The sequence below is a fragment of the Pseudorasbora parva genome, chromosome 3 (genome assembly GCF_024679245.1).
Source record: "Pseudorasbora parva isolate DD20220531a chromosome 3, ASM2467924v1, whole genome shotgun sequence".
In the NCBI taxonomy this organism is placed as follows: domain Eukaryota; kingdom Metazoa; phylum Chordata; class Actinopteri; order Cypriniformes; family Gobionidae; genus Pseudorasbora; species Pseudorasbora parva.
The window spans coordinates 41,592,568-41,615,654 of record NC_090174.1 but is presented as its reverse complement, the minus strand read 5'-3'; the positions used below and the strand labels follow the sequence as shown (position 1 = coordinate 41,615,654).

General features: G+C 37.6%; 1 protein-coding gene across 1 annotated transcript in view; it reads left to right on the top strand.

Moving 5' to 3' along the window:
- tacr1a (tachykinin receptor 1a) overlaps positions 1-23,087 on the top strand; it is a 44,703-nt gene that overhangs the window by 5,561 nt on the left and 16,055 nt on the right. The window contains exon 2 of the mRNA XM_067438915.1: positions 4,388-4,582. Within this exon, the coding sequence (XP_067295016.1) occupies positions 4,388-4,582 (195 nt within the window). The remainder of the gene's footprint in view (positions 1-4,387; positions 4,583-23,087) is intronic.

Below are 23,087 nucleotides of genomic sequence, written 5' to 3'. Positions count from 1 at the left end.
CTTATGTCAAACCGATGTGCTTGAATGAATGTCGGTGAAATGTTTGACCTCTGTACCTGCTGCAGAGTGTTCTATAAGTTTATTGTCAATTCCTCATTTAGGCCTACTCACTTATCTTTGTCACTGTATGTAATAAAATTGTCCTTCAGGACATTACATTAAACAAATTATTATTGTCTATCACGTTTAAGCTTAAAGGTTTGCCTCTTTGTCCAAATATAAGACCTGACATTCTCTCGTCTCAAAGGGATAGTTAACCTTAAAGGGTTAGTTCACCCAAAAATGAAATTGATGTCATTAATGACTCACCCTAATGTTGTTCCACACCCGTAAGACCTTCGTTCATCTTCGGAACACAGTTTAAGATATTTTAGATTTGAGTCCCAGAGCATAATGCAGTCAGTGCCCACTTCACTGTCCATGTCCAGAAAGCTAATAAAAACATCACCAAAGTAGTCCATATGTAACATCAGTTGGTTGATTATAGTCTCTTCAAGCATTGAAAATACATTTTGGTCCAAAAATATCAAAAACTACGATTTTATTCAGCATTGTCTTCTCTTCCATGTGCCTCCAAAAAGAATCAAACGATTAATGAATCAGTGAATCGATCAATGATTCGGGTCGCCAATGTCACGTGATTTCAGCAGTTTTCAGCATTAATGACATCAATTTCATTTTTGGGTGAGCTAACCCTTTAAGCTTAATGGGATAGTTTACCCTCATGTTGTTCCACACCAGGAAGACCTTCGTTCATCTTCAGAACACAAATGAAGATATTTTTGTTGAAATCCGAGAGCTTTCTGACCCCTTCATAGACAGCAGTTAAATTAACATGTTCAAGGTCCAGAAAGGTAGTAAAAACCTTGTTAAAGTCCACGTGACTCCAGTGGGTCAACCTTAATTAAATGAAGCGATGACAATACTTTTTGCATGCAAAAACAAACAAAAATTATTTATTCAACCATTTTGTTGTGGCCTGTGCCAGTCTGGTACGCTGTTTACAATACAGTGCAGCGTCGGATGCCGTAGATTAGAGCGCTGCACTATTTACAACGGAAACTTGTTGAATAAAGTCATTCTTTTTGTTTGTTTTTGCACACAGAAAGTATTCTCGTCTCTTCATAAAATGAAGGCTGCGTCAACTGGAGTCACATGCACTATTTTAAAGCTACACTGTGTAACTTTTTTAGTTTATTCTAAAAACACTTAGTTCTTTCACAAATATATGTGCTCATTAATGTATATTTACTTATTTCCAGTAATAAAGTATTCTCGTAAGTTTATAATATGCCATTGAAAATACATACATATGAGCGTTTTAACATCAATGGCACCGTGTCGAATGTGAAGAGAGGGATTGCCATGTTAATCTTGGACTAAATTGGCCACCGTAGAAGTTAAAACGAAATCAGAATTGAGAGGAACAGAAACTATTATTCACTGGATGGTCATATACCTTTTCACCACTAGATGGGGGAAAATATCACACAGTGTAGCTTTAACAATGTCTTCCTTTCTGGAACTTGAAAGTGTTAATCGGGCCTGAGAGCTCTCATGATTTCATCAAAAATATCATCATTTGTGTTCCGAAGATGAGCGAAGGTCTTTCGGGTTTAGAATGACGTGGGTGAGTAATTAATAACAGTATTTTCATTTTTGGGTGAACTAACCCTTTAAGTGTGTGCGCCTGGTGTTGGTTCAGCTGTAAGGTTTTCTCATTATCAGTGGAGTGGAATGCTTTGACAAACTATATTTCAAAGAATCTTAAATTAATGGTTTACCTGGCAAAAAAATGGCACATTAAAACTATTAATTGCCAGATACCATGGGCTTTTGCATATGACATACAAATTGCTGGTGCCAAAGTTGAATTGAGCAAAAGAATTCCAGTGAATAACAACAGATTTAGTCTGTTCTTCACGCAGAGCTGTCATATTGCTTCAGAAGTTGAAAAAAAATAACTATTTTCACAATGCTTTTTTTGTCATTTTTAAGCTTATCCTTTTCCTTTCACTTTTATTACAGAGCAGTCAGTATTTTGCATGTTCTTCTTTATAATACAAGTGAAAGATTCATATTTATATAGTCACTTATTTGTGTTCCACAGAATAATATGGTTTTAGAACAATGAAAAGAATTTTCATCATTTTAATGTGACATTGGTTTTCTTAACAACAACAACAATAACCACACAAAAAAAGAAATATTCTGTGTGCATAAATATTCAATCCATGCAGGGACTCTTTGCACAGAAGAAAAACAATCGTCTTAACAAGGACACAGCTGCCTAACAATTGGCCTGAACCTATAATTTATTAAAATAAATTGATCATTATTCAGGTTGTGAATCTAAAAGACAGCTGTGAATATTTACTAGAGTATTCCAGGAATTTGAAGACTAATTAAAAAAAGTTAAACAAGGAAGAGGGAATACACTTTTATTGGTCAGGAAAGTTTGTTCCTCAAAACTCTCTGCACAAACCAGACAGAGACTTATTAATGAATTAAGTCACTGAGAGGCCAGTCGCACTTCGAGGGAGATACGGAGTCAATTTTCCAACAAAGGAATAAAAAGTGAACCAGTCAACCATATCAAGAGCTTAACATTGGCTCACATGGAAGGATGTCACAAAAGACGCCTTTACCGCCATGCCTAGAGTTCTGACCAATAGAATAATACTGAACCAGATTTTGTGGATTTGATTCAGAAGAAATTAACAATTCTGCTTCTGTTTAGTCTTAATTGCAGTCTTAAACAGAAATGCAAATGTGTTGCCAAATGCTGTGATCATTTCAATAATCAGTAATGCAAACTGCTCACTTTTCTGCAAAATTTGCTGTTATATATCACTAATGCCATCTCATGATGGGAACCTGACAAATCCTGACATTAACCCTTTTAGGAACTATATAGAACCTTTTCTTTTGAGAGTGTATGACCACACATTTTATTAATGCCTTTTTCAAGGCATTATATGTGGGGCTAAAATCATAAGAAAAATGTTCACCAGACACAGATTATGAGGAAAATAAAGCAATGTCTGACAAAGCCTGACCTTCAATACCATCTCACAGTCTGAAAGTGGTGCATGGAGTATGATTTATCTCAGCTGTTAAATAATTCCTGCTGGAAGTGTATTCATTGTCCATATAACTGATAACTGGAACAGATTTACTTTTGCAGAGCTCATATCACAAGGTTATTGCCTGTTATACTACAGCACAAACCAAAAAATAATAACCGCACAAATCCACTAATAGGTACTCAATAGATTTGTATGCTGTGTGTGTGTGTGTGTGTGTGTGTGTGTGTTGGGGGGGGGGGGGGGGGGGGGATTTATTGTCTGGGCTTCATTCCGTTTTATAATGATACCGCTCCATATTGGAGCAAATTATTTAAGAGGATTTACCGTAGATACCACTAAGACCTTTGTGTGCTGGGCGGAGATGTGTGTGTGTTCTGTGTGTGAAGTCTGATGTGTTGACAGCTTAAATTGTTGAGAGTGCAAAGCAGCACACTATCTCTTGCTTTCAACCACAGCTCGAACGGCAAAGTATGAATGAAGATCACGGTGGGAAAATATGTGCAGCTGTACGTGTGAAATGTGCGCTGAGAGCCAAATCCACAAGCAGACAGGTTGTCTTAATTTACACAAGGTTCTGCTCTTAGAAGAAAAGATTCTATGTGTCTAGCTGCAACCTTACATGATTCTGTTAGGCACTTCATATAGCATTTCAGGAGTTCATCATGGGATCACTGTATGAATTTAGTTTGATTTATTTTTGTTTGAATTCAGTTTTAGTTTGAATGCTTTGAATTAGACAGCTCGTAAATATACTGTATCACTGTAAAATATAGGTTCTAAATAGATCCCAATTGAACCTTTTTTAAGAATTCTAAGAATGTAAAATAATTAATTGTTGGAGTTTTTTATTTTTTTAAAGGTTTTATTTGAACAATAAACAACATACATTCAGATATCAACATACATTGTGTTTTTACATTGTGTGTATATAAAAGGGGTGAGAGAAAGAACAACATCAATATATCATAAGCAAAACCTGACGACAGCACCAGTTTGTCCAGTTACAGTTATAATTGGCTTTGGAGATAGGACGCCATATGACAGTGAACTTTGCCCCTTAAATTAAGTCTTATTTTTCTGGAGACAAGGCTTTTTACAGTAAAATAATTTATTTGTATTTTTTTAAACTGAGCCAATTAATTTAGAAAAGAAATTACCAAACTAATTAATTTAGAATATTCACAATATTTGTATGTATTACATAATAGCTAATTTTAAGTTAAACTGAAATAAGCTTAAAGTAAAAAAAAAAAGAGATGTGGTTCTTTCAGCACATCTGTCTTGTTCTTCTTCCACAGATATATGGCCATCATTCATCCCCTGCAGCAGAGGATGTCTGCAACACAGACGAAGGTGGTCATCGGGGTCATCTGGGTTTTGGCTCTTCTGCTGGCCTTCCCCCAGTACTACTACTCTGACACGGACCAGCTGCCGGGCAGGGTGGTCTGCTACATTGACTGGCCTGACTACACTTTAATGGACTTCAAAACGATGTAAGCATCTCACTTTTAACTAATCGACATGCTTTATCGCCCATGCTGCCTTTTGCCGATATTGGAACATTTTTAGGTTATGGCTGTAGGTTCGAAGAATATTTTTCCAGATCGAATTTCACCAATGTTTCTGGATACTGCTGAAAATATTACCTTTATGACTCTCTAATTTGGAGTAATCAAAAATCAGTTCTGCTTTCCCCTTAAGTGTTTGCTTATATAACAAAAGAAAGGAGCTTTATTACAAAGAAAACATTAAACACAGGAAAGTCATGGTCCTAAGAGAGAAAAGAAAAACTGGCAAGACTATTAAAGCAAACATAATTGGAAATCTTGCCCAAGGGTAAATACAATGACTTTACAAGAGCAGACGTTAATGACTATTACTCCAAACTGTGGGGTATTCGCTCAAAACGTTGGCTTGTATGCAGATTGACATTAATCTGAAGTGTTGAGGTCTAATATAAAGTGCTGTGAAAATGATGCACAAAGCCGTCCCCCAGTAGGGTTCAGTCCAGCGAGTCCATTAGAAGCCGAGATCATTCTGCGAAGAGTTTTCATGGCGGTCACTTTGCTATAAAATGCGGTGAGGACAGTTGTGGTGCTATGGGAAGGGGAGGGGGGATGCACAGATGTGCCTGTTGTGATGTCACAAATCCGCTTAACTCATGAAATACGATTATACACAAATAACTCTGCTAAACAGAAAACTGTTTTGATAAATAGTGCATGTGATGTACTGATCCAGATATCAGGTTAGGCTATCTATTGTGGAGTATTTGCTCATTTCCAAGTTAAAACTGAAAAGTAAATCGAAACATTAGATGTGCAAAGAAATGTGAAAGAAAAGAAATGTGCAAAAGCCATTTAAACAGCTCTTGATAGATTATTGCAACTGAAACGTGATATATTAGCAGTGTTGGGGAAACTTTGAAAAGTAATGCATTACAATATCGCGTTACTCCCTTAAAAAGTAACTAATCGAGTTACTCAGTTACTGAAAAAAAGCAATGTGTTACGTTACTTTTGCCTTACTTTTCCTCTCCTGGGCAGGGCTTGTTTTTTTTTTTATAACAAAAAAATCAATTTTCTTGCCAATGTAAATACCTCTTTCAAGCTAAAATTGAAATAATAAGCCTCATGCTGAGGTAAAAATGCGAATTTACGTATGTACAGTAGAGGGTGCAGCTCAAACAAAACATTCAGCTGTGCTGCAATTCTGGATAATGAAAGAATAGGATGCAAGAGAAAAAAGTTACTTCACCATGCATAAAAATATTAGTTTTATTTAATAATTAATTATTGGAGGTTTGCAAAGTATTCTGATTTTGCATTTGACCGATTGTATTCATTTTGAGGAATACTGAATCAAGTTGTACAAGTGAGATGAATAAATGCTCACATTTAGTCTAGAATTATGCAATACCCTGTTTACACACCTCTGCACTTTCTCAACATGGGGTCAAGAAAGTTGTCAGTCAAATAAATGTGAAAAAGTAACTCAGATTTTTTGTTGTGAATTTTAAAAGCAATGCATTACTTTACTAGAAAAAAGTAATCTGATTACGTAACTCAAGTTACATGTAAAGCAACACTATATAATAGTGTGTGTGTGTGTGTGTGTGTGTGTGTGTGTGTGTGTGTGTGTGTGTGTGTGTGTGTCTGAGAACTGTGTGTGTCTGAGAACTGTGTGCTAGAGAGAACACTGACACTGACACTTAGTTGTAAACAACTACAATGAGCACTTAGCAAAACAATAACCAGCAACAACCATTATTACTCATCATAACACTCTCGAACACGCTAAAACTAAATAAAAACCTCTGCTCAACAATTCAAAGAATCGAGATTCTTCTTCTTAATTACATATATCACTGCTGTTATCTTTGCAGAGAAAGACACTATACAAAAAGGGTGTTACTGCCATTTACCACCTGCTTTAAAAGCCTAATTTTCTCTCTCTCTCTCTCTCTCCTCTCTCTCTCCTCTCTCTCTCTCTCTCTCTCTCTCTCTCTCTCTCTCTCTCTCTCTCTCTCTCTCTCTCTCTCTCTCTCTCTCTCTCTCTCTCTCTCTCTCTCTCTCTCTCTCTCTCTCTCTCTCTCATTCACTAAAACTCATTTCACATTTTCCCCAAACTCCCTCTTCCATTACCGTGCCTTTCACACCAGTTGAGATGTGATATAAGACCTTTTTGCTGGTGTTTCTACTAAGGGTATGGAAGCTAACACGTACATTTTCCTACTGTACACCGTATTTCTCTATAATTTACACTTAACTGCAAGAAACATTAATTAATCTCTAACCTTGATTTCACAGACAGTTTAAGCCCTGACTAAAATGCATGTTTGACCAGTTTTCACTGAAATCACTGAATTCAAGCGGTGATAGGTTGCCACCAGTGCGATAAGTCCATTTGTGAAATTTCCTCACTACTAAATATTCCACTGTCAACTGCTAGTGGTATTTCAATAAAGTAGAAGCAAATGGGAACAACGGCAACTCAGCCATGAAGTCACAGAATCACAGAGCGGGGTCAGCGCATGCTGAGGTGCACAATGCACAGAAGTCGCCAACATTCTGCAGAGTCAACAGCAACAGACCTCCAAAGTTCGTGTTGTCTTCCGATTAGCTCAATAACAGTGTGTAGAGAGCTTCATGGAATAGGTTTCCATGGCCGAGCAGCTGCATCCAAGCCTTACTTCACCAAATGCAAAGTAATGCGTGGGATGCAGTAGTGTAAAGCACCTATTAAACCCTACGGATTAAGAATGGGATGTCACTAAAGTTCATGTGCATGTAAAGGCAGACATCCCAAAACTTTTCACAATATAGTAATCTTAAAATATGTCACTGCTAATTGTTTTGTCTCAAGATTCACACCAGTAATGAGTAAGCCTACTTAAATGTCCTAATTGAAATAAGGCCTAGTTCTAGCTTAATCAAAACCCAGTCTGTGAAACCAGGCCTAAATCTCTATTGCTATCTAATTTTACACTAAAAACACTTTTACTCAACCGCTTCCACTTATTCACCATACTAAAATGAATTAGTAATGAATGTATACACACACAAGTGACCAGCTATACATCTGAAAGAATAACATATTATGATTATACTGATAATTAACCTATATAATTATGTAATAATTATAAAATAATTATTTCGGACAAAATTATTCATAAGTGCAAATTTTACAGAAAAAGTGCATAAAGAGAATCAGTTTTGACTGGAATACATTACATCTGGTTGCACTTTTGCATTCAGTTAAGCCACAAGTTTCAACGCACCCTTGAAGCTCACATTGGATCTGAAAATTCAGCATTCGCATATGGTTAGAACTCCATATGTCTCCCATACTTTTCTCCATTGGAAATTAATAACTTCCTGTCTGTTGTCTGTCAGAGATGGTGAAAATGCGGATTACATGCTCATCCACCCTGAAATTGCAGCCGCCCTCCTTATCCTTTTCATTCCATTCCTTTCCCGCAACTCTCCCGAAAAAGCCATGTGTTGTATATAAGGAGTGGGTGTCTCGACAAAATCCAAACACAAGTAGTCACAGGAGACGCATTTGAAATGCATGCTAATACCAGGTGGAAGTCTTCATGCGTCTCGACTGACCCCTTGTGATTGGGTCACTGAAAAAACATCTTAATAGCAGATGTAATTTTGGACTCAAAAATACTGATTACATTTTTTGGTAATGCTTTAGATGACGGCTCGGAAGTTACTGCATAATTAAAGGGTTAGTTCACTCAAAAATGAAAATTACTTACCCTCATGTCATTCGACACCCGTAAGACCACCTTTCATCTTCGGAACAGAAATGAAGATATTTTTGTTGAAATCCGATGGCTCAGAAAGGCCTTCATTGACACCAATGTCATTTCCTTTCTCAAGACCCATAAAAGGCACTAAAGATGTCTTACAAAATCCATTTCACTGCAGTGGCTCTACAATAATTTTATGAAGCGACAAGAATAGTTTTTGTGCACAAAAAAACTAAACAAAGCAATGACTTATAGTGATGAGCCGATTTAGAAACAAAACTTCAAACCGTTATGAATCAGCATATCGATTTATGATTTGGATTGCCAAAATCTTATGATTTCAGCAGTTTGGTGGTTTGCCGCGCGATCCTAATCTGTTCGAAGCTTAAAATTATTGCAGAACCACTGTAGTGAGATGGACTTTTTAAGACATCTTTAGTGCCTTTTATGGGTCTTGAGACAGGAAATGACATTGGTGTTAATGAATGCCTTTCTGAGCCATCAGATTTCAACAAAAATATCTTCATTTGTGTTCCGAAGAGGAACGTAAGATGGAGGTCCTATCGGATGACATGAGGGTATATGTTAATTAATGACAGAATTTTCATTTTTGGGAGAACTAACCCTTTAAAGTGAATTTACAGCGTAACTTTTGGTAATTATAGTGTAACTATAAAGTATATGTGTATAAGGGAATAATATTTAATATTGGGCAAATAAAGGGGTAACTATCAGGAAAATTGACAAATTATTAATACTGTAAGTATTTTTTACATCACAAAATGAGTAAAATGTACTTACTGTGTTCAAATTGTATTGCAAAGCATGTTTGCTGATATTGAGGTGGGATACGGGTAGAGTTAGGGACAGGTGTGGTGGGATGGGTCAGTTTAAGGGCAGGGTTAGGTGTACGGGAAGTGCCAACTGTGTAATTACAAATGTAACTACAGACATTAATTACATAATTACATGCAGGTATTTTTAAAATGTAAGTACAATGTAAAAACATGTACATAAGTACATTGTTTCAAATGATTAATTAAAATGTTAGTACATGGTAGTTAAGGCCACCTAATATAAAGTGGGTCCATGACGGCCCGGTTCTTGATCTCATTTTGTTTCATGTAGTTACAGGGTAGCTAAGTATAATAAAAACCCATACACAACCTGATATCACTCTGAAATATTTATTTGAAAAACAAACTAATTCAAAGCAGATTTATGACTCTTCTTATTAATTTTTTTAAAATAAAATATTTAATTTCAAATAATAACTTACTGACAGAAAGAGGCACATTTTGTCCCTTTTTTTTGTTTCTCTTGCTCGTCTTCCTCTTCTTCTATTGTTATTTCCACTGTTGGATCTTAAGAGCACTCCCATGTCTTGAAATATTTTGTATTATTATTTATAATTAAAAAAAGGAACAAGAACCACTTTAATTTACAGAGTTGTACTGACCCTTTAACTATACGGATAATTACCTGTTTATTACTTAATTTGTTTATTTTCCTGATAGTTACCCCTTTATTCCCCCAATATACATATTTTTCCCTCATACCTACACGTACTTACTTTGTTGCTACACTATAATTACCAAAAGTTATGGTGTAAATTCCTTGTACTTACGCAGTACCTTCTGGGCCATAGTAATGTAACATCAGCTCAGCTCTTTGCTTTTGTGATGAATGTAATCTGACTGAATCTGAGTCCTGCGTTTAAGATGTGACTCTCGCTCGGCTCACTCACATTATATTGAACAGACACATTCAGTTTTTAATAGTTTTTTATTGAACCAATGCTGCCTTCACGTGCTCTCGGAATTATCGGAAATACGAGTTAATAAAACATGGACGCCCTCACATTTTGAAACTTGAATGCATTGATCTCTAATTATGACTTCTAAACTCAGAATTATCACATTTCCAGCCAGATCTCACGAAAATGCATATAAATAGTAGAAGTGTGCAATCTCATGGAATGTATACGGCAAAATGAGTTTTGGCGTGCATATGGTACACTTTTTCACGTGCACCTGATACCAACATGTCCTCCAACCAATACGCCTATATATATAGGTTGTTTGTCACGTCCTTGAAAAACGACCCATACACTCTAAATAATGCTTGGTTGTTTTTAACCCAAAATGCTGGTTTAAGACTGTTGGGTAATTTTTGTTGGTTTATTTGATCACATTTTAAACACCATTGGTTAGTTTCAAATTTCCAGTCGTTGGGTTAAACCTGCTGGGTCGCAATGCTTGGTTGATTCTACCCAGCGTCACGTGCTTCCCGCCCGGATTCGTTTAAATTCGCTCCCAAACTGTCGTTTTGAAAAGACACTGCCAAAAGGCAAAGCCACTGGATGCAGATGTTTTAAGATAAGTCTATGTTTTCATTAATAATCATTTTAATTAGCATAATTATAGTTTTTTTTTCTTCTTCTTCGCGGCAACAATTCTTAAGCTTACATGACGTTAGTTAATCTAAAGCGTTACACATTTTTTTTTTGTGTGCAATGTACCAGTAACTTTTAGCACCATCATCATTCTCTCAACCATGCAGCAAGTAAAAACTGAGCACAAGCATCTTCAGAGCCACATGAGGCTGGATGCACTCAGCAGAAGAACAAACTGTCTTCAGCACTGTAAGCAGTGTCATTCATCCACACCATCTTACAGATTTGACTCGTACTAATGCAGTCATCTTGTTTTTCTTAAATGAGATACTTAAGTAGTGTAGCTCATTTCAAATTTTTCTTCAGACACAAATTTCACACACATAAATAAAATCATACTATACATAGCTTAATGATTGTAAATATCAAATTCATTAACAAAAATAAATCCCCTCATATTCAAAATCCAGTTTGAGAGCGTCATTGTCATCCATTCAGCGATGGATAGCATGCTTAATAATCTCACCGTCCACGTCTGAATGGATGTAGCACTTATTATTTTTATAATGAAGACATAATGACTTGTACAGATGGGTTAAGTACGCCGAACCGAAACGAGAACCATCTCGCTTTAACATAATAGATATGTCTGATTAGAAATTACATCAGATTTGTTCTATAGCCCTTGAACTGGGTTTGAAGTGTTGCACAGCACACTGTCTTACTCTATTCATGACTCCGCTGCACTGTGTTATAATAGACTGCAGACACATGCCAGAGTATAAATAGTCCGCTGTGTTACAAAAGCTCACATGCGACATACCTGACATGAGCTCACATGCTAACGTTCAAGTGCTGACAAATTATCTATATGTTACTCAAATAACATTCACACACGTTTACATATACTTTTGCTCTCACGTACACATGCAGACCACCCAGAGCAAATATTTGTTGGACAGACTTAATGGTTATGTTTCATGTTGCATTAGATCACAGCAGTAAGCAAACCAGAACAATCCAACGATCCAGATAATTCCCATGGACAAAATAAAGCCCTACAAATTAGCAGCAGACCTGGAGCATTGCATTGCAAACTGCATTTTAAATCACTATTTTTATCAGAAACATTGCACAGAATAATAAATTTTCAAAGTCTCAATTTGATCTCGCTGCTATCTAGGAGAAACTACCGTGATTTTAAAGATATCGAACCACAATCAACGGACCAGCATTGTACAGCATTGTATCATCTTATCCCCCATTGCCCTATTCATCATCTATAGGTAACCAGCCAGGCTTAAAGGGTTACTTCAGCGATTTAGCATATGGCTTTGTATCAGTAGAAATCCGGTATTATATTCAAATAATCGTGCTTCCCCCCTTATATCCCCCTGAGATTTATGTATTTTTTTTCTGGAAAAAATCCCCCCCGATGATGCAAATATTGTCATTTTGCTTCATCTGAGGATTTTCTGGCCAGAGGCTAAAGACTACAGCCAGCAGAGGGAGCTATTTCCGCATATTTTCATGGGGAGTAGGATCGCACTCACAGCACTCGGGCAGCCGCGGGCATTCATGTAAACGGAGCGGTACGGAGCAAAGGGAGTGTTTCAACTTCTCAAATTAATTCCTATGAAAGTTTGAAAGCTTCCAAATTCATGAACTGGAAACACGCCAGACTGAATGTATGTCGTGCCTGCGCTTACATCAGCTCAGCTCAGCTCTTTGCTTTTGTGATGAATGTAATCTGACTGAATCTGAGTCCTGCGTTTAAGATGTGACTCTCGCTCGGCTCACTCACATTATATTGAACAGACACATTCAGTTTTTAATAGTTTTTAATTGAACCAATGCTGCCTTCACGTGCTCTCGGAATTATCGGAAATACGAGTTAATAACACATGGACGCCCTCACATTTTGAAACTTGAATGCATTGATCTCTAATTATGACTTCTAAACTCAGAATTATCAAATTTCCAGCCAGATCTCACGAAAATGCATATAAATAGTAGGAGTGTGCAATCTCATGGAATGTATACGGCAAAATGAGTTTTGGTGTGCATATGGTAGGCGTTTTTCCGCTTGCATATGATACCAACATGTCCTCCAACCAATACGCCTATATATATAGGTTGTTTGTCACGTCCTTGAAAAACGACCCATACATTCTAAATAATGCTTGGTTGTTTTTTAACCCAAAATGCTGGTTTAAGACTGTTGGGTAATTTTTGTTGGTTTATTTGATCACATTTTAAACACCATTGGGTAGTTTCAAATTTCCAGTCGTTGGGTTAAACCTGCTGGGTCGCAATGCTTGGTTGATTCTACCCAGCGTCACGTGCTTCCCGCCCGGATTCGTTTAAATTCGCTCCCAAACTGTCGTTTTGAAAGGACAATGCCAAAAGGCAAAGCTACTGGCAAAGTAATGTAGTTAACGTTATTGACTTGTGAGACGCTAGATTAACACAGTTTGTGATTACACAGAACCATGATCCCCTTATGAAAATTAACCATGGTTTTATGTAGGGATGTCACAAGTACCGATACTTCGGTACCAAGTACTGAAATGTTAAAAATGTGATGATAGTATCTGTATAGCATCGACTCACAAGTAGACTATATTCGGTCCCGCAGCTGCGTTCAGTCGCGTCACACGGGCTCCAGGCTGTAGCCGAATATATACCAGTGTCTGTGTAAGTTATATTAAATAGGCTACTATTTAAATATTACTCTTCCATGTTTTGCATCTCTGTGTACACACACACACGCGCGCCACACGCTCGCTGTCTTTTTAGCGTCTGCCGACTGAGGACATGAGAATTTACCGTTTCATATGAGAAAATCATCATGAACACAAATACTCAAAGGTCACGGCAACCCGTCAAAATAAAAGTTCGATTTAAATGTAAATACATTGACAGAATATATTAGGTTTGTAGTTGTCATTGTTGTCAATTTTAACATTGTGTGTTGTACCATTTGTCAAGCAATAAAAATGATTGTTTTAACAGTCTAAACATGCATTCTTCATTTGTTCTTTCATGATTGTCTAGTTGTACAGTAGGCTAATGCACAGGAGAAATTTTAAGAACAACCCAGCAAGAATAACCCAGAATAGCAAATCCATTAATGGTAAAAATTGACTATTTACTACCCAGGGAGCACATGTGCTCATAAAGTGTGTATGCAGTATAAATCACTGGGTAGGTTTAGGGATGGGGTGGGTGTAGTTATAAATTAAAAAAAATATATTTTGCTAAATGGAAATATGACAAATGGCGGTAAAAAGTCCACACACTGCATTAAAATGAACATGCATTTAGATTGGTAATGACAGTCATACATCATTTCATGACGTTAAAACCTAACACGATACTGTCATTATTTTTAAGCCAGCTAGAGGGCGCATGACTTTAATATGTAAATATAGGTTGTAATAAGGTGCTTGAAAAACGACCTATAGAGTCGTATTTTTTTGGAGGACAGGTTGTATGATAAGCACTTTATGATGTATTATACGTACGAACCCCCCACCCCACCAGCCTAATCCTACCCAAGAGCCTGTCATATGCATGCCATAAAGTGCGTATCATATGCACGCGAAAAACTGCGTAGCATTTGCACGCCAAAACTAATTTTGGCGTATCCATTCCACAAGATTTCAAGATTTCATCTTATTATTGATATGCATTACCACGAGATCGTGTTGCAAATTTCCGAAAGCACATGAAGGCAGCATACTAAATGATTTGATCTTTTATTATAGGGCAGCGAAGCAAGTGCATTCTGGGAGTTGTTGTCTTTCATCCACATGAGCATAGTAGTTTAAAACCTTTCAACGACATAAATGCTCCAGTTTAAATACACATTCATCTTCCCGGTGTGAAGTACCCTTTTAATACATTTTTACACACACAGACTTACGGATATACCTACTTACATAGTCCAGCTTAAGGTAGCAAGATACCACGTTATCTTCCCCCCCAAAAGTTTATTAAAAAATAGATTCAGTTGACTAAAAAAAATGCAGGCACCCCACCACTGTTCTGACCCTTTCATCGTGTTCCTTGTTCTGTTTGATAGCGGTTCACAGATAACACATTCTCTACCATACCTCAAGATAGACAGCTCACTAACAGCATGCGGCCAGTCTGTTACAGTTTGCCTAGCCTGGAACTTAGATGTCTTTTTGGGCGACCCACAGGCTTTGCCACAGGCTTCATCTCTCTCTCCGTCCATCTCTTTTTCCTTCTCAACTCTTGCGAGAAAAGGGGGAAATTGAGCTCTCCTCGGCCTGGATTCTGACAGAGTGCGCTCCGTGCAGCGCTGATTTCAGCAAATTGCCATGAAACTCACATTTTACAGAAGAACACACAGTGCAGTTAGCCATTTAATGCTCCACAAATATGAACTAATAGGAATTATTAATGAGGTTTCTGAAGACAGAACAACACATATAGCTGAAATAAATTTACATTTGGTTGCCATTCTAGAAATGTACAAAGGAGAGATCCGCAGAAGGGGCAAATGTGAAAAATGGGGCCCCAATTAATTACACGTCACGTTGTTTTCTATTTTAATATATTGTAAATTGTAATGTATTCCTGTGATGGCAAAGCTGAATTTTCAGCATCACCACTCCAGCCTTCAGTGTCACTTCTATCCTTCAGAAATCATCAATATTAGTTGTGCTGCTTAAAGGGGTACTTCAGCGCTGGGAAGATGAATCTGTATTTAAACTGGGTCATTAATGTTGTAGAAATGTGAAAATATTTATAAATTTGGTGCTTTCTAGACCGAGAAAAGACAGAAAATGTATTTTTGTCTCATGGGGATGAAAGACTACAATTCCCAGAATGCTTCGCTGCCCTGTGAGGCCATTCCCAAAGCCACCGCTACTGGATCACTTTTACTTTCCCACCACCGCTTTCATCTTCATAAAATCAGTTCAGTTAGAGAACAGACACTACAATTAAAAACTGAAAGTGTCTGTTCAATATATTGTGATTTAGCCGCTGAGGAAGTGTCAGAAACGCAGCAGGAGTCAGATTACATTCATCGTGATGAGTTTAATGAGCTCTCGTGATGAGAGCTGAGGTAAACACGTCCACGCTCGCGGCAGTAGTTCTCGGCGAGTGTTCAGTCTGGCGCGTTTTCAGTTCATGCCTTTGAAAGATTAACTTTCATAGGAAATAACTTGAGAAGCGGCCGCACCGTTTCCATGAATGCCTGAACCGAGCTGAGCTGTGAGTGCGACTCCATCCCCCATGTGCTGAAAACATGTGGAAATAGCTCCCTCTGCTGGCTGTAGTCTTAAGCGTCTGGCCAAAAATGTTACCGATTATGCAAATCGACGATATTTGTGTCACCTGAGTAATTTTTCCAGAAATAAAATGCATAAATCTCTTGTCTCAGGGGGATATGAGAGGGGGAGCACGATCATTTTAATATACTCCAGGGTTTCTACTGATAGAAAACCATATGCTAATCGCTGAAGTAACCCTTTAATATTTTGTGGAAACCAGGGTACATTTATTCAGGATTCTTAGATGAATCGAAAGTTAAAAAGAACAGCATTTATTTTAAATATAGATTTTAGAATATAGATTTTTTTTGTAACATTTTAAATGTTTTTACTGTATTAAAATATATACATTTCTTTTAAACAAAACATACTGACCACAAACGTTTTATTGGTAATGTATTTTTAAGAAATGTGTACAGTTAGCATTTGTTTTCTCCCTATAACATTAATAAAATGCACAAAACAATTGTCCAGAACACAAATGACCCCCCCAAAAATGTTTTTAAATAACAATTTATTAATTTATATTTTATTAATCTCAAAATACTCTTATTAACCAATTGTATTATTCTTATTGATTGTTTAACATAATTTGTATTAACTTTTTTTTAAATAAACAATACAAAATAAATAAAAGAATTTAAAGAAGTATTAAAATAGGTCAATTATATAAAGCAAATAAAGTGATTTCAAAGAATCTACAAAATATCAACATCCCATCTACTTTGTTGGCCACATTATTTTTGTCACTAAGTAATTTGAGCAATTCCATAATTGGTCAAGAATTTGGTGGCAGCGATATGATGTAAAGCAATGCTTAATAAGGTATAATCACAGCGTCCACATGTAAACCATATCAGATGTTCCAGTCTCTCTCGCTTCCTGTTTTTCCGATATTTGACCGACAAATCCAAATCCAGAAAGAACATTTACAAAGATTGTTTTTGCAAATGTTCCCCTCAAACCGAGAGATCCAGTGGAGTTTTAGTGGAGACGCTAGATGACATGTGGAGGTGAGAATGAGAAAACACAGCCTTTATAATTAGGTTTCCATCTTGTCTCATTGCATACTTTTACTGCATCCTGGGCTTGATTTAAATGAAATAATTGCCCATTGCCCATTTCTTAAAATTCATACTCTTAGCTGAGGCTGAGGCTGAGACTGCATTTGTACATCTTTATAGCATTCTACCCTGGACATTACTGTTAGTTCTGTTCAAAAAGCTACTTTTATTTTAGTATGGTTCATAACCACAGATATATAATGTATTTTTTATGATCCATTTCCCTATAAATTTGGTGCTGGAGTTTGAATAAATATGATGATATTTTAAATATGATGAATACACTGGTCACTGCAAAAACAGACACCAAATCTGAAAGGTGGAAACCAATTCGAAACTGTGATACTGAGACTTTGTTTTTAACTGGCAGCCTTTTTTTCCAACACAGTTCTGTCAGACACTTTGTCATTTTGTGAGTCAAAATGGCTTCTTGGCTTTGACGCTGAAAGGAATCCTTCTGGCTGACATATTGCTATATCTCTTCATTACATGTTGACTGTGAATAGTTTGGTTGTTCGGACATATGGCATTTTAATTTTCTCAACAAGTTAAGACAGCAATTCACCACTTAACTACTATAATATTTCATACAGGAACTGCTCAATACTGATGACATTTCCACAGCCACAGATGAAAAAACACTTTCTCTATGGAATTTTACCTTGCTATACTAGTCTGAATATAGCGGAATGAATAAAAAGTGCGTACGTGGCGTCAGAATGAGTGTTTGAGTCGGACAGGGCTTGGTTTTGGTGTCACTATTTGGCACAACCTGAGATCCCCTTACAAAAACACACAATTTTAGCCAATTTCATGTTAATCTTAAGTACCTACAGAGTAGTATTGCGTCCATCATATCTTAAGATTGTCTTTAAAGACTGATAAGCTGAAATGACTCTTTCCGAAAAAAGAGCTCAGGAAGGCGATCACTGTTGTTCTATGTGGTTTACAGGGACTCTCCGTAGGCATAATGGTTTTTATACTGTACAAACCGTATTTTCAATCCCCTTACACTGCCCCTGCCCCTAAACCTACCCATCACAGGAAACATTCTGCATTTTTACTTTCTCAAAAAAACATCATTTAGTATGTTTTTGAGGCCATTTGAATTATGAGGACATTTGATATGTCCTCATAAACCACATTTATAGTGTAATACCAGTGTAATACCCATGTAGTTATACAAATTTGTGTCCTCAAAAACCCCATAAACAGGCTCACACACACACACACACACACACACACACACACACACACACACACACACACACACACACACACACACACACACACACACACACACACACACACACACACACACACACACACACACACGTTTGTTTTTGTGCCATATGGGGAGATTGGGGACATTCCAAAAGTTGTAATGGTTTTTATACTGTGCAAACCGTATTTTCTATCCCCTTACACTGCCCCTACCCCTACCCCTAAACCTACCTATCACAGGAAACATTCTGCATTTTTACTTTCAAAATTGTCAAAAAGTGTCAAAATTGTACCTTTAGCTTGTCGCTGGGGCAGTACCCTTAAAAGGACATCTTTGTACCTGTTTTCCTCCTAAAAGGTGCATATTAGTACCTTTGAGTACAGATTCGTACCTTAAGGTACTACTATGAACCTTTTTGTGGTAAAAACGGTACAACGTTGTTCTTTTAAGGGTACTGCCCCAGCGAAAAGCTTTTGTACCCCTAAAGAAACAATTTTGACACCCTCTTTTTCTGTGTGTTAAAAATGGCACTTTTTGAGGGGAAAACTATTTGTAGTGGTTTCCGAAACCATAGTGGACTTTATTGAATGCACTCATTCTATCCCACATTGCATTGCACCACACTAATGAGTGTACAGCCGATGTACACACAGTGGCTATCCAAATTCACTCACTTTTTTTCTTTTACTCCTTCAAGTGGACTGTATTAGTGGACTAAAGTAGGGAATCGTGATTGAGGGTTTAGGGAGCGATTTCAGATTCAGCCAAGGTATACCACTGGACTCCTCTGAGGCACACAAGCATTTCATGCAAATCTATGTAAAGAATCTTGGGACTGGCAATATTGTATTAAAGCAAATATATACAATATTATACAAATATATACAGTATTATTTTTAGGAGCTGTAATGTTAAGTATGAAACTATCACGTTACACATGACTTTTCATGACTTCCCCCACTCACCCACTTTTTAAAACTAAGATACACCACTGCATCGCATTATGGATAACTTTTGATTCGCTATATAACGTATATATATGTCGTGCTGTTTACATTGTATGCACTTATGCACCAATAGCCAACAAAACAAGACATTTGATGCAGTTTCACTCACCACCTGCAACAATCTGCAAATCCAACGGGCCTTGCTTTTAACCAACAGTGGGTTCTTTGGGAAGCTGACCAAGGCTATAACCAAAAACAAACTTATTTGGTGACATTGTTAAAAAAAAAAAAAAAATCTCGATTTATTACCCGGACGATGGTTCTGGATCCTGCTCTGGTTTGTGTGCAAGTGTGCTTTTCCAGGAGATTTCTACCGAGGGGGAACGATTATCAAATTTTTAACACATTTTTTATAAATGTAAATTTGCTCTCCTGAAATGAGTATTTGAGAATGAGACTTGTATTATTTTAAAAATAATCAAACTCTTTTAAATCTTTTCAACAATTATGCTTAGAGATTCAGCACTTATTATTCCCTAATCCATTTAAATGTGGACTCTCACTTTTTCCTCATTAAAAAAGTTTTCCATACAGTATTTCTTAGTTCAGGGCCGAAAAGGCACTATTAACTGGTTTAAGTAACATGGGGTTCTGAACCTAGAAAGATAAATGTTACCCTATCCTAATGAACTGATAGCAGATGCTTCCTCTCTCTCTCTCTCTCTCTCTCTCTCTCTCTCTCTCTCTCTCTCTCTCTCTCTCTCTCTCTCTCTCTCTCTCTCTCTCTCTCACTGCTTCAGTCTCTCGCTCACTCTTATATTTTCTCGTCTTCTCTTTTACTCTTGATTTCCTGATTGAACTCAACTGCCAGTGAAATGCTGAACGAGACACAAGCTGTGGTCAGTGTGAGGTTCCTGGACAGCCTCACTTTACTCATCAGAGTTCCTTTGTGCTGGACTTATTGTGCCGTATTCTTTAACTTCAGCCACGTGGACAAGCTGTTATTAGAGGAAGGGAGCGGGTGAATGGAGCCAAGTACAATTCTCCTGATGACAGCATTCCACTAAGGAATATATGAAACAACGGAAGTATAATTAATCATGGCCTAATTTTTTTCAGCTCCCTCATGGAGAGAATCACTGGAAGCAACAATATTACAGAGACCTCTGTCTTGTCTTCAGATTGGCAGGTGGCATTCCTGATATGGATATTTCTCAGTCTGGCCCTTTAGTGTTTACTGTCTGCTCTTAGAGAACATTAGGAACATTTTAGAAAGAATTTATAGAGCATTTCAAAAACATATCTCAAACTGTGTTTGAAACTGTAATCTTAAGGTTATTTGTCATTTCCAATTTATTTCCATTTTTCTTTTTGCTATTGAGAATTTGGTTATTTGGTTGTCCTAAAAAGGTAGGATAGTTTCCACCCACCCCTACCCCTAATGTCTGGTTCACTATCTTTGTGGGGACTCTCCATAGGCGTAATGGTTTTTATACCGTACAAACAGAACATCCTTTCCCTTACACTACCCCTGCCCCTAAACCTACCCATCACAGGAAACATTCTGCATTTTTACTTTATAAAAAACATCGTCCAGTGTGATTTATAAGCCTTTTGAAAAGTAGGTGATCATTGACAATGTAGGTGATCTCAGGCTTTATCCTTATGGGGACATTTGGTCCCCACAATGTAATATAAACGAGGACACACACACACACACACACACACACACACGTACGCACTTGCACGCATGTGCACACACACACACACACACACACACACACACACACACACACACACACACACACACACACACACACACAACACACACACACACACACACACACACACACACACACACACACACACACACACACACACACACACACACACACACACACACACACGTTTGTTTTTGTGACATAAGGGGACATTCCATAGGCGTAATGGCTTTTATACTGTACAAACCATATTTTCTATCCCCTTACACTGCCCCTGCCCTTAAACCTACCCATCAAAGGAAACATTTTGCATTTTTACTTTCTTAAATTTTTTTTATCCTGTATGATTTATAAGCATTTTGAAAAGTCTCAATTAAAGTCTATGAGGTCCCATGTTGTTGGACTCCAGCGTTCTTCTGCTTGCATTCTTCAGAAGATAAAAAGTCAAACAGGTTTGGAAGGATATGAGGGTGAACAGAACATCAATTTATGAATAATACAATAATTTGGCTCATAAATATTACATATAATATAATTAATATTAATGAGACAAATTAGTGACACCACAGCCCATCCCAACACTCATTCTGACCCCACATACTTTCATCAATTCAAACTAGAAAAGTGATTTTTAATCTGTGGAACATTTTTTAAGCAGCTTACTTCTTAAAGGAACTGCTTAAAATATACTGTATGCACATGTGTGGTGCATACAGTAGACTGTTAACTAAAGGAAAACATGATGCAATTTGATTGCGGTTTTTCCTTTAATATACACATTAAGCAATCTATTTCACTTTGTAATCACACTTTGTAATTGTTGAGGATTCATGTGGATTAATCTTTGACATTACATGTCTGACATTCTGCATTTGATTCATGATCTTGTTTTTTTGCCAGACCCACAGCATTAGGGTTAAGGAATGACCTGTGGCTAGATTTTCCAGACAGGCAAAATTACTTAAAGGGGGGGTGAAATGCTGTTTCATGCATACTGAGCTTTTTACACCTTTAAAGACTTGGATTCCCATCCTAAACATAGACAAAGTTTCAAAAACTAATGTTGGACGTTTGATGGAGTATTTCTGTGTTAAAAATACTCCTTCCGGTTTCTCACAAGTTTCGGCGAGTTTTTTTCGAGTATGGGTCTATTTGACGTTAAATAGAGCGGAAGGTCCTTGTATGGGCTGTACAGGCTCTTCTCCCGGAAGGGTGCGCGCGCGTCACTAGAGGGAGAGAGAGGAAATGCACGCTGTAAACAGTCTCTCAGCTGCAGATCCAGTCGTCCGTGAACACTTATGTGGCGCGCCGTGCTACACTTTATTCCTATGGGTGACGTCGAGCGGCTTCAGCACAGCATTCCGGGAAGGCAGCGCTGCATTTGAACCGATTTGAACGCAGAAATGACGGGAAGCTTCAAGGCATCGCTTCAGTCGCGTCGCAAAGTGGATTTCCACGGTCACTGCTGTCACAGGACTTCACCAAATCATACCAAAGAAGTGTGTTTTTGACAGAGCGGTCCTGCTTTGGAAGATGCCGGTGAGTAAATCAACTTCAAATGTCTCTGCTATTGGCTACCGTCGCATGAGTAAACATCAGTAAACGATACGATCGCGTGCTTCGTCATTCAAATGCGCTAACGGTTACTCCATTGTTGTTCTGTATAACGTTACACTATTCTGACTCTGACGTGCAAAACCGTTTTGCTTGCTACCTCTAAGGTCTAGTCACATACAATAGTCCATAAACCGAATCATGTCCTCATAAACTGCACACAAAGGCCCCTAAATACAGTACATACCACAGAGATGGACATCCTGATGTTGCCGTTTCTCCTGTTCAATTTATTTCAGCCTCAGATTTGATTGTGGATCATTATCTGTATTAGCTGAGATAGATGGGTTTCTCCACGCTTGAGGACGTCACCGCTTTGCGCGCTCATCGAGAAGCACCTGGCTGCAGCCTGCAGATCGAGGCGGGGTTGCATGTGGGGGCGGGGTTGCACGTGTCCCCCCGCCCACAACTCGTCTCATTGGTTAGTGCCAAAGTATGACGTCGATTGAGGCGGGGTTGC